At 36.8% G+C, this 13,615-nt stretch overlaps 1 protein-coding gene across 1 annotated transcript; it reads right to left on the minus strand.

Annotated features, from left to right (window-relative positions):
• Positions 1 to 608: 608 nt before the first annotated feature.
• LOC134534835 (UDP-sugar transporter UST74c-like) lies at positions 609 to 10,993 on the minus strand. The gene is given in 6 exon segments (XM_063373460.1): positions 609 to 1,278; positions 1,280 to 1,331; positions 3,937 to 4,136; positions 6,393 to 6,553; positions 8,277 to 8,477; positions 10,476 to 10,993. Coding segments are annotated over 4 exon segments (975 nt in total). The 5' UTR covers positions 6,546 to 6,553; positions 8,277 to 8,477; positions 10,476 to 10,993; the 3' UTR covers positions 609 to 708.
• Between the last annotated feature and the right edge of the window lie 2,622 nt (positions 10,994 to 13,615).

Genomic DNA, 13,615 nt, shown 5'->3' on the forward strand with positions numbered 1-13,615 from the left:
TAACCATGGGAATTTTCACAACGGATTACAGCATGATAAAAAAACTCTAGTTCTCACTTAAGCCACACCATCTTTGATAATATAATTTTTTTTTGCCATTTTTTGAATTATTAATCTAAATATCTGGCAGTCGTACTTAATAATAGCCTAATTTATTCTAACAGGTTACAGTCTGCTAGAAGACAAGAGATTCTCATATCACAGAATCAAAAGCAACAACTGTGATAATTACACCAGTCCACGAATGTTGACATAAGAGTGCCCATTGCTAGCTCCTGTATCTTTTGCACGTTGCAGCTTAGTATTAAAAAAATCAAGATGGCAGGGGCCTAATATATTTTCTTAATATAATATATAATATAATCACATACTGCTCAAATAGGTATGTTTTAAGTCCTTTGGGCCATTGAGTTGGAAATACCAAAATATTACTTAAAAAATTCCACATCATGTAAAAAAATCACCGGACAAGATCTTTCCATTTTCATTCTGAATTGACTGAAATGAATCTGTATGAGAGAAGCGTGGAAAATTCGCTTAAGTATAAAAACTGCCTAAAACTTGTGCCAGAAAGAACAAAAAACTGAAGTCATTGGGACCACATCGTAGTCTGTGATTTTCCTTCACAATAACCTAGCGGCTGCTTTCATCTTTGGCCAGCGTCAAAACGATCCATCGCGATCTGCCACTGCACGGCACCAGCAGCGATCAGACGGCGACCAGAGGCCTGGGCACAGGCGGCGCCTGGCGCCTGAACGTCACGTACGTGTACAAGAGGCTCCCCAGCACGCTGACGTTGATGCCCACGAAGTTGACCCACGAGAATATGTAGTCCCCGCCGATGAGCATGCCCAGGTACGTCACCAGGATGTTCTTGAGGCAGCCGATGACGGTGGTGGTGAGCGCAGAGTTGAACATGGTGCACAGGATGATGCTGTAGGTGAGCACGAAGCCCATGAAGCAGGAGGCCAGGAACTGCGAGGTGAACACGGGGTCCCCCCACCGGTCGAAGGCGAGGGCGCGGTCCACGTCGCCCGTGAGCCACGCCACGGCCAGCCCCGGGGCCAGCATGAACAGGGAGTTGTAGAACATGAGGCCGTGCTTGCCCAGCTCCGCCGTCTCCAGCTTCTGCTTCATGAAGACGCCATTGGAGGCGGTGAACACGTCGTTCAGCAGCACCAGCACGTAGCCCTCCAGGCTGAACGCCAGGTCGTTGCTGGCCGCGATCACCGCCCCCAGGATCATCGTGTACACGGACAGCTGCACGGGCATCGAGGGGCCGGATGTTCAGGATGTAGAACTCCGCTACCATCGTCATCAAGATTGAAAACCTATAGCAGAAACAACACTCTCTGGACTTTAACTCATGAAAATAATTTCCCCAATTTGAATTTTCCTAAACAGCAAAACATACCTAACTAAAGCCCGCCGCACACGGTACAATATTCCTTACAATATTGTATGCTAGAAGTCGTACTGGCTCTACTACTTGTTTCTTCACTCGAATTCAAACTGGATACTAGTAGCTGTACTAGCTGGGCTACTGGTTTTGCGTAATAGACTGAGTCCTATTTTCGTTGCTTGCTGTGTTACAATATTTAAGGAGTGGCCAATCAAAACTCACGAAAACAGCACAAGGGATTGTTTACACTTTTAAGCGCGCATGTCGTGATAAACATAGACGGAAAGAAGTGGACTAGTGACCAACTTCTCATTTTAATAAATGCATACAAAGAAGAGCCTTGTTTGTATGCAGTAAAAAATGTGAATTATCATAATAAAAATTTGTTGTGGAGAATATTCTCTTATCAAAACTAGTAAGGCAGCTAGAATTGTGTGCAGCAGAAACTTGTAGCGCGCCTAGTGTTTCAGCTTGTAGCCTACACAGTACAGAAACCAGTAAGCATTCTAGTAAGCAAACTAGTAGAAAATATTGTACCGTGTGCGGTGGGCTTAAGTATTCTTGCCATATAGTAAAAGTATACCATACTATGAATCAAAATTAAAGTTTTTTTATGGGTAACATTTATTGAGATTACACAGTACCATAAACTTTCCATATTGTCACTTAGCAAAAATACCACTATTAAGTAACTGAAATGTTATTTAAGCGGTAATGTTAGTTATCCAACGATATCTCGAAAAGATCAAATCTGATGAAATTCAGCAACTAAACATTAAATTCATCTTAATATTCTAGTAACTGAAGGTTATGCCTACACAGCTAATGTAACTTAAAATTTATTGCTGCCATGTTGTGGGATGGTTGTTCGCAACGAAGCAACTGCTTTAAACATACCATTAGTGTATGTTTTCTACAAAACTAGCAGCCAACTATTAAGACTTTTAATAACAGAGCCCTTGGGAAAGTCTAGAGCAGATTTGTTTTTATACACATCAAGGAAGAAGAAATTGAAGGAGCCCAGATGATACACGTCATTTGAAAGCAGAGAAAAGTTGAAAAAGTACTCCCTAAAACCTGACTGCCTCATTTTACTGTACTTATCTTGCACTACCACGTTGCCTGATTTATTGTTTCCGATAGGTGATAGCACACATAGCTAATTATCTCCTTTACCCATAGTCACCCAGTATCAGACAAAATTCTCCCAATTTAGTCAGAGATAGTCACTGTACATAATGTACATTATTGTGCTTGTAAAAAAACATTCAATAAAATGTACACTGAAAGGTCTTTAATCTGGCATTTTATGGTTCGGCACCAATCAAGCCCCATGCATTCAGATTTTTTGGGTGAATTCCAGATACTGGCTGACCTTGTCCCAGGTTGCATTTACTGTATCGCTAGGGACAAGATTTTATGGTTTTATTTTTAATCTGTTATTTTTAAAACTGAAGATTTCGGTGATATGGTTTTTATGTTTATAAATACTGTTTTGTAATACTCCAACAAAATAGCGTAATTTTATTTTGCATTTTTACGATAAAAATAATTTATAATAACTTGGTCTAAAACAGAAATTCAGAACAAAAATAAATAAATTGGCAAGTATTTATGGTTTAAAGAGATTCAATAAGAGATTCACAATCAAACAAATTTAATTAATTTTTGTGATCTATGCACTTAGGTACAATTTTTGTCTGGAAACAATTACTTTCTTTAATTTCAAACTTTAGAAGTTTACTTTTTTTTTTTTTGTGACTTGAATTAAGTTATGATATAACTTGCATTTTGATGCTATTATAGTGAATTGATTTGTATTTCAGTGTTGTTGCGGTGTACCAAAATGCTTTTTGGTGTTATTCCGGTTTTATCACATTTCACCACGTAAACTTATCCCAATGTATTGCCGGTAACCGGATATTAATTTTTCCTTGCGTATTCACCGTTAAAACCATACTGGCTGTCTATACTATAGCAAAATCACTAATCTGGCATGACAATGATTCTGAACATGTCCAGGGCCGGTGCAAGGTAAATTGGCGCCCTAGGCGAAAAACCTTAATGCCCCCCCCCCCCCCCCCCCCCCCCCCCCACCACCCCGGACACCCCAAAAAAAAATTTTCCTTGCCTCAAAATACATCACGTAAGCCTAAGATTATGTCAACAATCAAATAAAAGCAGGCTTGTGTGTTTTTTTTTTTTTTTACTTATTACAAATCATAAACAGGTCACCGTGGACTTTAAATAATTACTTATATCAATATAAACATTCCAAACTGTTACAAAAATCCATTTTTCATCTAGTTTCAATAATCTTTAAACATATTATATGAGCTGTTATGTGTTGTGCTGCGCCGCCCCCAGCTACTTGGCGCCCTAGGCGGTTGCCTAGTTCGCCTGTATGGACGCGCCGGCCCTGAACATGTCAGATAAAAAGAACTTTCACAGTACTATGATTACTAGGCAGAAGAATAAGTGCATTTCCAACATTAGCCGAACTGCAACAAGTGACCGCCGCTCCCCGAACTTGCCTGCGCAGCACCGTGAGCATCGGCAGGCTGAGTTCCTTGGTGCCCCCCAGGCCGAACATCACGTTGCCCACGTAGATGAGCGGCAGGGGCCATATCTTGCGGAAGGTGCCCCGCTCCGGCGCCGGGAACGTCAGCAGGCCGAGCCTCTTGGCCGCGAACAGCACCAGCACGGTGGCCGTCATCTGGCCCAGCGCCAGCACCTGCGCGGCACAGCTGTGTAACCGCTCCACCGCCACTCCAGTCCTGGTGTCTTTCCCGGCAATTCCTTCCCCCATTTCCTGACTTCTATATTGGTATAAATGACTTACAAAAAAAATCTACTGTTCACAAAAGGCCATTTTAATCTCCAAATCTTGTAAATACCGTGTTTGCTAGCATAATGTCCACAGTAATATGGCTACATTTTTGACAAAAAAAAATGGGGTGCGGACATTATTCGGTGAAGTCCGAAAAAAAAAAATTGTTTCCTCAAAATTTTACATGTTTTGTGCAGAGTAAAAAAATTGTTCTCTCATAATTAGTTTACCAGAACACTGATTTTACGTATGCTCACGGTTCCGCGGATTGCATTAGTAAAATCGCTGCTTCGTAAAATTGGCACCCTTCCCTCGGCCCAGTTAAAAAACAATACTTCACAGAGCGCTGGTGACTGGCGACCCTCTGCAGCGGACGTGAGAAATGTGACAGCTGTCGAGATAATTGGGTGCCGGCGATTAGTGGAAGACGCCACTCATTTTTTTCTTCTTCTCTCACTCACGTGTGCATTCTTACGTTCAGAAGCTGCAGCCAGTCTACACAAAATAAACGCTTTGCATGAAAAGATATTTTTTTAATCTTTCATTGAGATGGCCACTAACGGCACGGGGCAGATGTCTAATGTCTGCATTAGCCGGCGCCGGCGAGCCTCCCTCCCTGTCCCATGCCCACTGTGTGTGGCAGACGTCTGTGCATGCGAGTCCCCTCCTCCCCTGCTTAACTGTAGCGGGGGGGGGGGGGGGGGGGGGGGGGGGAAGGAGTGCAGAGCGTGGAAAAGGCTAAGTAGGAATTTTTAACAAAAACAAAGCAGAGCATTGTCTTCTTGACATGTAAGAATTTATGTATGTCCATTCTGTTACAGCTGACGTTTTCTTTACGTTGTGTATCATATCTTAAATGAAAACAAAATTAAAGCCTCTCAGCGACCACTCCGGAGAAATGAACAACTCAAGGTCAAAGCATTGTTGACAGCGTCGGTAAATTTCCATCCTGTTACTGTGCCTTTCAGGGGTGGCCAAGGTTGCTTTGTCTGGTGCAGAATTTATGCGGATTTTAAAAAATTCCATTTAAAGTATTTAAAAAGAAATGTGCGGACATTATGCAATTAAATACGGTAAGTCATTAAAATAAACAATCTACTGTTTTTTTTTTGGGAGAAAAAATATACTCCACATGTTTGAACTTTACAACAATTCTGCCATGTTTACTACGTGCAAAAAATTTGGGTTCAAACCCAGGAATCAAATTTGAAGTGATTTGGTGGCAGGCAAAAGATATGACCACTCAAATCATCCGACAGCTTGCGAACTACCTGAAACTTAACTTGCAATTTTTAAATACCAACTGTATCCATACCTCAGCTAGGTTTTGAGGCCATAAAATTGTGCTAAAGGTCGGCTGAAGCCGCTGGCCAGATGCGGACAATGGTAGAATGGCTTGCAACAATGTATGTGTGCTTCGAGACTTACGGAAACCACCTGACTTGGAATGGCATGGCTTAGCATGGCATGGCATGGCATGGCATGGCATGGCATGGCATGGCATGGCATGGCATGGCATGGCATGGCATGGCATCGCTCTTGTACGCTCAATGCTGGTCTTTACTATAGCAATTTTATTAATGTATTCTATTGATCCTTTGATTATGGTGGATACCACAAAGCTATGGAACAAGTCATTTGTACACAAATCATTGACTATTTTCAATATAGTATCCAAAAGCATACTAAAATCAAAGTGATGCATTGATAAAAAAATATACATATTTGAAACAAAATAATATACCTTTAAGAGATAAGAAGTTTCATAATTTTTTTAATTTAGTTTGTACAGATTTTAAAAATTATTTTTGGGATACACATTTGTTATAATTTTGTGTATGCATTTGTGTGTAGTGTACTTCATGCAAGAAATTAAGGGGGGCTGAATTATAATCCCTTGGATTATTAATTAATGTTTTTGTTATAATTTCTATTTTGAATATGTAATTTACAAAAAATTTTGGCATGAAAGGATGTTAAATTAAATGTTATAAGTAAAATTTTTAACGCTGACACAACCAATAAATTGATTATTATTTAGAGGTTCCAGGTTGTAATAGTGGAGTGAAAATAGGTAGAACTGGCTGGATTACGAATTGCTGAGGACGAACGCTTCAGCCCACACTCTCAGGGCGACACGCACAGTACGACCGTGCCCACCTGGTAGGAAGGGAAGCCGTGGCTGGTCAGCACCACCTTGTTGATCACCGTGATGAGGAACGAGGCCACGCCGTAGAAACCAGCGGAGCCAACGCGCTGACACAGAAGCCACCGGGCCGCGCTCTTGTCCTCCCCGTTAGGCAGGACTACCATCCTGCCCACTGCAACATCCCTCAGTGGCTGTGATCCCATCATTCGACAAGTGTATTGTGGGTTTGAAACCAACACCCCGGAACGGCTCCGAGTCCACTAGAGGTCCCGTTTCCTTTATGTCACTGTGCATAACATTGTGATGTAATACCACATCGCGAACATAAGCACTAATTTTAAATGTTTCTTTATTCAGCCTATAAAATTTGGTCATAAGGTTGTTATATTATAAACATGTTAGTAATATGACCCCGTTTTACAGTAGTATTAACCGTAATAACTTAAATTATTTCCACATAATCTAAAAATTTGTATTATTAAATGTAACTTGACTTGTACCTAATCCAACGAACAACATATTAGGACAAAAAAAAATTCAATTTACAAGGCCTTCTTGATTGAAGAAAAATACCTGCAAAGTATTCTAAAGTGTTCAGATTAGCTGCACTGTACCAAGGTGTTTATTTTTTATAAGGTATTCTCTGATAAAACCTATTTTATTTATTTTTTTGTAAGTTTTTATTTAGTGATTTCTCAAATCCAAATCTTGAATTTGAATTTAAAAGAATACCTTGAATCCATCACTCCAAACTGAATTTAGGTATCAAGGGTCAAAAATAAAACAATGTAATAAATTAAAATATTAACAAGAGTGTTAAAACATTTTCTTAAATTTTTTTTACATAGTTAATTATATACTTAAAACTATGATATCTTGGGAAACCTAATTAGAATAGGTATGAATAACATGAATTGACCTGAAAATTTCCGAGTTTAAATTTTTAATTTACTACATATGCTCCAAATACCTACTTAACTTTGAATCTTTTTTCCTTGATTTTCAAATTTTTCAAATTCTATAGTTTCAATGGTGTTTGCGGATTTGACTGGCCAATCGCTTGTTTTATTATCATCATTTGAAGCGCTAGCCACAGTGTCTGGCAGGCTAACAAAAAATAAATGTATTTTTAAAAAAAAAACGGGAAAAGAATTACTAACATGATATAGATATAGGCTACAAGAGATTGCAAATTAACAAAACTATAAAACAAAACAATATTATGGCTTATTGTAATCTTAAATATTCATGAGCGTAAGAATGAGGTGCTACCAGATGTGTGGGATGAAAGGATATGCCCCCTCCCCCCCAACTGAAAGAACTAAATAATTATCTACAAATAAAATTCTGCATACAGTAGAACCTCGATTATCAATGTCGTGATTAACCAAGCATTCGGTTAACCAAGTTCTCAATTAAAAATCAAACTCTTTTTTGGTGGGGGAGGGGGGGGGGGGAACCAAGCCTGCGAAGTTTAATTCATTAGGGAAGGGACAAGAAAAGGTAAAACTAAAAACTACATAATGAAAGTAGAAACGGACATATATATGTACATATATTCAGGTCTGTTTGTTGATTCAAGGCAAGTCATTCGCTAAATTGCATGTACCTATGCATATCAAATTGTAAATATAATTCACATTAGGTACAAATAATTTCATTCATACATATTTTAAAAAATTAATAATTAGTGTCAGTAATAGTTGTACATTTGTTTCAAATAAATAACTTGAGAAATTTTGCTGTATTGTATAACCTAAATACATTTGAATTTGATTATCCGTGATTTTTGCTTGTTCACGCTGACCTTCCTCACCATTACCCTGGTTAATCAAGGTTATACTGTACACTTCCGAGCGCTGCTGATTGGAAGTAAAAGCTATCTCTGCTCTTGCCTTATGGGTTTATCCTTGTGAAACTGTTGCGTGGCTTGGATTCACCCCGAGTGGTTCCTACGTGCGTCACATGTCTCCAGAGGTCTTCTTCGCGCGTCAGAAGCAGAACTGACATCGGCACTCCGGTCGTCACTCCCTGCCCCACTGACAGGCCTCTCGCCAAGCAGACTGCCTGTCACCAGCCTGCTCATCGACCAATCACTGGCAGAGAGAAAAAAAATTCAAGTACACCTCTAACTCAGTTTTTCTTCACTTCAGTAACTGACTCTACCATCAACATTATTATCATTATTTTATGGTGATTGAGTTTGATACAGAGAAAAAATTTGTAATGGAAAATTTCATTGCAGGTAGTATGTTTCTAGCAAAAAATATTTACTATTTTACTTCGCAGTTGAATTTAGGGTAATTGTTCCGTATCATGTATCCAAGTTCATCCTTCGTTCCTTATGGCACGCACATACAATGTTCCTGTGGTACACATTGCTTGCTGATTTAATTTAGTGCAACGAAAGATTTTGGCCAAACAAAATCTCAAATATTACCTACAATACAAACAAATTGTGTAAGTTATTGTGGAATTTTTTCGTTCCTATTCAACTTCCAATCATAATTCATTGTTACCTATATCACAAGATTAAGTCATGAGATCTTTCAACATTCTAAATTAAAACAGAAAGTATCGTGTACCACAGGAACAATGTATACAGGATCCTAAAATAAAATTAGATAAGTTTTATTAACTTTTATTTGGGATTTATGACATCATAAAGAAGGAATAGGACATGATCTATAAATGTTATAAACCAGGAGAGAATGCGAGAAAACCAAAACTAGGTTGGCCAGACCACACTCAAACTCAGGACCCCAGAAATGTGAGTCCAGTCCCTTAGGTACTTCCTTTAAAAAATATATATATATATATATATATATATATATATATATATATATATATATATATATATATATATATAACTTTTTTTGCTAACAGAAACATTGAAATATTGCAAGTGGCATAATCATATGTATTATGAAACACTAAACAAAATTAATTTCAAAAATTCATCTGAAATTGTTTGTTTGAAAACAAATACATAGTGCTTGTAATAAATAGCAAGACAAGCATCACACTGTTGTTTAAAAAAATTGTAAGCATTGGTTATGCTTTCTGCCTAATAAATAACAAGATTTATAGAGAAACAAAAATTAAAAAAAAAAAAAAAAAACATTTTCCATGTTATAAATTTATTACTTATATTCATTTGCAGTAAAATTTATTGCATTTATGAAATATATAAATTACATGTGTTTTAACATGTGACATTAACCTCAATTGCTAGTTTATATGTCTTCCATTGCACATGTGTACAACCAGTAGGCCTATGTATCTGATTTGCACATAACACAAAAAATTACAAATCACAAAACCTTCTGGCCTGTTACTGACCCAAGATAAAAATTATTGGCCATCTCAATCGTAGTGTCGCAACACAAAGCAATACACCAAGCCAGTGTGACATCAGAAGTGATGTGGGCCAATCAAATCTCACAATTAAGAGATAATCACATACAGCTGAGGGCCATCCTATTGTACCGAGGCCTTTAGCAGGTATTTGTTCCTTATTGTGTATCCAATTTTAACAAAAATTATTTAAGTGCAGAAAAGAATGGGATGTTTTGCGATGCACAGCTGTATGATTACCACAATATATATAATTGAATTTTAACATAAAAATAACAAAAAGAAAGGAAGCGGTTGAATGTGTTTATGATGTAAAACTGTACTATAAACAAAATTAATTTGATTTGAAAAATTTGGATTATAAAGCTTTGATATAAATTGGATAAGCAATAAGGAACAATTACCCCTTAATCATCTTAAGAAAAGTAAACCCTTCAATTCTACATACGTCAGGCTTATCACAGAAAACTATGAACACATAATTATGAAACCGTCGACATTCCTGATAAAATAAAAGCAAACAAAAGTCTACACAGAGAATTATCCCAGTGAAGTTATCTTACAAAATGACCTTGTGTGAACTGCAAAGACACCAGACCATTACCTACAATTAAAATGAATGCCACAAACTTTTAATAACGACTTTAAGTTAAAATTATAAAGATACGGTAGATTCAAAAGACTTCAAAGAATAGAAATGAACAAGCATAAACATTATGTTTATTTAGCTTAGGTACCTGTTTTTCGAAATGCTTCTAAAGACCTAGAATTAAGTTTATTGGCGTGGTCATGAAGTAAATTTCTTGATGTTGCAGTACTGTTATGAATACAATTTCTTGTCAATAGCAAAAGTATAAATTGTCTGTGAACTACAATAGATATTCATTATGCATTTTAAAATTCTTCACGAGAAGCACATATTATCAAACTTGTGCCTTTACTTGACAAATCCTAATAATTTTACTCGTTCTACAAGGATTTTTCCTGTCTACGTCCTTTAATTTCTCACAGTTTCGCAAATATACCCTAAATCTTTCGGCTTAATGTCACGTAAGTCCTCCGATGATATATTTTTTTTTCAATGGGAGAATTTTGTCAACAAACAAGATTTGTAAACAATTCAAAACTTTTGTATTATTTCGGCGTAAAACCGAATTATTTTAGACCACCAAATCAAATTTAAATAAACCAGATAAATATCCACTGTAGTATTCACAACGTTAAAACAAATATTCAGCACAAACAAAATAGCACAACATACCTACACTACCTTAGTTTCAAAACCGCGCGACATCTTCAATTGTATCGCGCTGATGAAACACAACAAAACTTTATTAGCAGTGGTAAATTAGGTACTGTTTGAAAGGAAAATACTACCTCAGTTTTTTATAAGATATTATTTTGATTTCACTTAGTTTAAGTAAAAGAAAAAGGACAGATACAAAAGAAAACTATGAATACCAGCGTAATTTATATACGTTTGCAGGCATTGTCATCAGCAAAATCTTCAATAATTTCAAGGACTAAACTTTCACGTCGCTGACAAACTGATGATATCATAAATGTGTCATTCCTAATAAATAGTATATAGCATCTCTCACATTTATGGCCCCTTTTGTTATTATTTCATTAATCTTGAATAGTAAAGATAACGATATATTTTACAGAACTAAGAACAGAAAATACTTAATTTTACTAACAAGACATTAATTTTTCTTCTGAACCTACGAGGCAAGACCATTTTCTACTTTCTTTCTCATTATTGCACAAATTTATATAAAAAATTCCAAAATTAAATTTGATTTGTAAAATAAAATACTTCAGTAACACAGAGTATGCTAGGTATATCTCACTAACCACACACTTAACCCTTTAGCTGCTGATTTAAATTTAATTTCAATGAAAAGCCTGTGCTGAGTTAGGAATCACTAGCAATGTTTTTTATTTTTATTTATTCAAACATGGCAAACAATTTGTAAATGTAATAAACTATTAGAAAAATTTTTATGATAAAAACTTTTTACTTAACTATTTGAAGAGTTTTCTATAAAATATTAAATATTTAATTTTTTATTATTTATAGCATTATTTTTGTTTTAGAATTTCTGGAATGAACTCACACAACTATAATTTTTTCATGATCAAATATTATTCAAACTTTCTGTCATGTATAGTGGACAATTAAAATAAAAATGAAATTATCCTTATGAATAAAAAAATGTGAGTATACATGTTCATGCATTTGTTTGTAACTTTTGCCAAGTGTATATGTGCAAGCAAGTATGAAATATAAATGAAATACATCACAACTGTGAAAACAAATTCATACAAACATGTGAAATAAAAAAATATATACTTTGAAGCAATACGAAGGCCTACTTTTAGTATTCTCATTTCATTTGTATCAGTTGCAAATAATACAAATAAACTTGTGCCTAGCATGGTGAGGAAAAGTAGCCTATCAAATATGACATAAACACTGAAATGAACCATTCCCCTTCAAGACACAAACAAACCCTCAATCCATCAATTATTTCAGAAAGATTTTCAATATTTTTTGAGGGTGTGAAATGTTTCGAAACAAGGAACAATACACAGACCTACATCACATTCCTTACAGTAATATCTAGAGTCCTTTCGTTTCTTTGGACCCAAGAGTGTGTGCTTGCAGACATGGCACACTCGCTGTGGATTTTTTTTCCCGCCATCATTTGTTGGCACAATTTCTGGGAAATGGCGAGCTGTCAGTCGAGCTGGCAGATCTCCGGAAGATGGACGCCCACCTTTAGATGTTGCACGTACTTGACCATATTTTGCGATGAGTTCCCTTGTAAGCTGAAGCTGGAAGTCTGCAGTGGTTATGTTTCTCCCTGTGTTTACTTTGTACACCACATGAGAATTCAAAACAGCTAAGTCAACTAAATGGAAGAAAATTTTCTTATACCATTTTATGGTTTTTCTCAGACACTCTACTGAACTCAATAGCATATCAACTTTGTCAATAGAGCCCATGTGTGCATTATACTCTTTCACACACAAGGGCTTTAGGACATCTACACCAGTGCTTCTGTCTACTTTGCCAGTGGGAACACGAGTATCAACATGCAAAGTAGTCAACATCAACACATCTCGTCTGTCCGCCCACTTTGTAACCATTACAGTGTCTGTGTGTTGGCTTGATGATTCCCCCTTTTTCAACTTCCCTTCAAACTTAGGCATTCCTCGTCTGTTACTGCGCACAGTTCCGCATAAGTTTGTTCCCTTTTTGTGTAGATAGTCGGCAAGCAGAGGGCTGGTATACCAGTTGTCTGTGTACAGTTTGTGACCCAAGTTCAAGAACGGCTGCATTAGAGTCAAAACAACTGCACCTGATATACCTAAGTCAGGGTCTGAAGCTACAAGATATGTTGTGGCACCGGTGTAAATTATGAAATCTAAAATATAATCAGTCTCACAATCTGCCAAAAGAAACAATTTCACACCAAACCTATGCCGTTTTGTCTTTATATATTGCTTGAATGAAAGTCGTCCTTTGAATAAAACCAACGACTCATCAATGCATAGATTTTCAAACGGGGTGAAATTACTCTTGAAGCACTGTTTCAACTCTGAAATGATCATTTCTAGCTTTTGAAGCCGGTTGTTTTGTTCCTGCTCCTCATTGTTGCAAAAATGCAACAAACGCAGGAGCAATAGATATCTATCTCTGGACATCACTTTGCCAAAAATAGGAGTCTGCAAAAGTGGGTCTGTTGACCAGCAATCGTTCAATTTTAGTTTTCTGTTTCTAGAGATAAGCATTGTTACTGCCAAAAACAAATAAATTTCTTGCCAATCAGTTTCAACCCATTTGTTTAGTCGTGAAAATTTACTATGA

Source organism: Bacillus rossius, chromosome 8 (genome assembly GCF_032445375.1).
Source record: "Bacillus rossius redtenbacheri isolate Brsri chromosome 8, Brsri_v3, whole genome shotgun sequence".
In the NCBI taxonomy this organism is placed as follows: Eukaryota; Metazoa; Arthropoda; class Insecta; order Phasmatodea; family Bacillidae; genus Bacillus; species Bacillus rossius.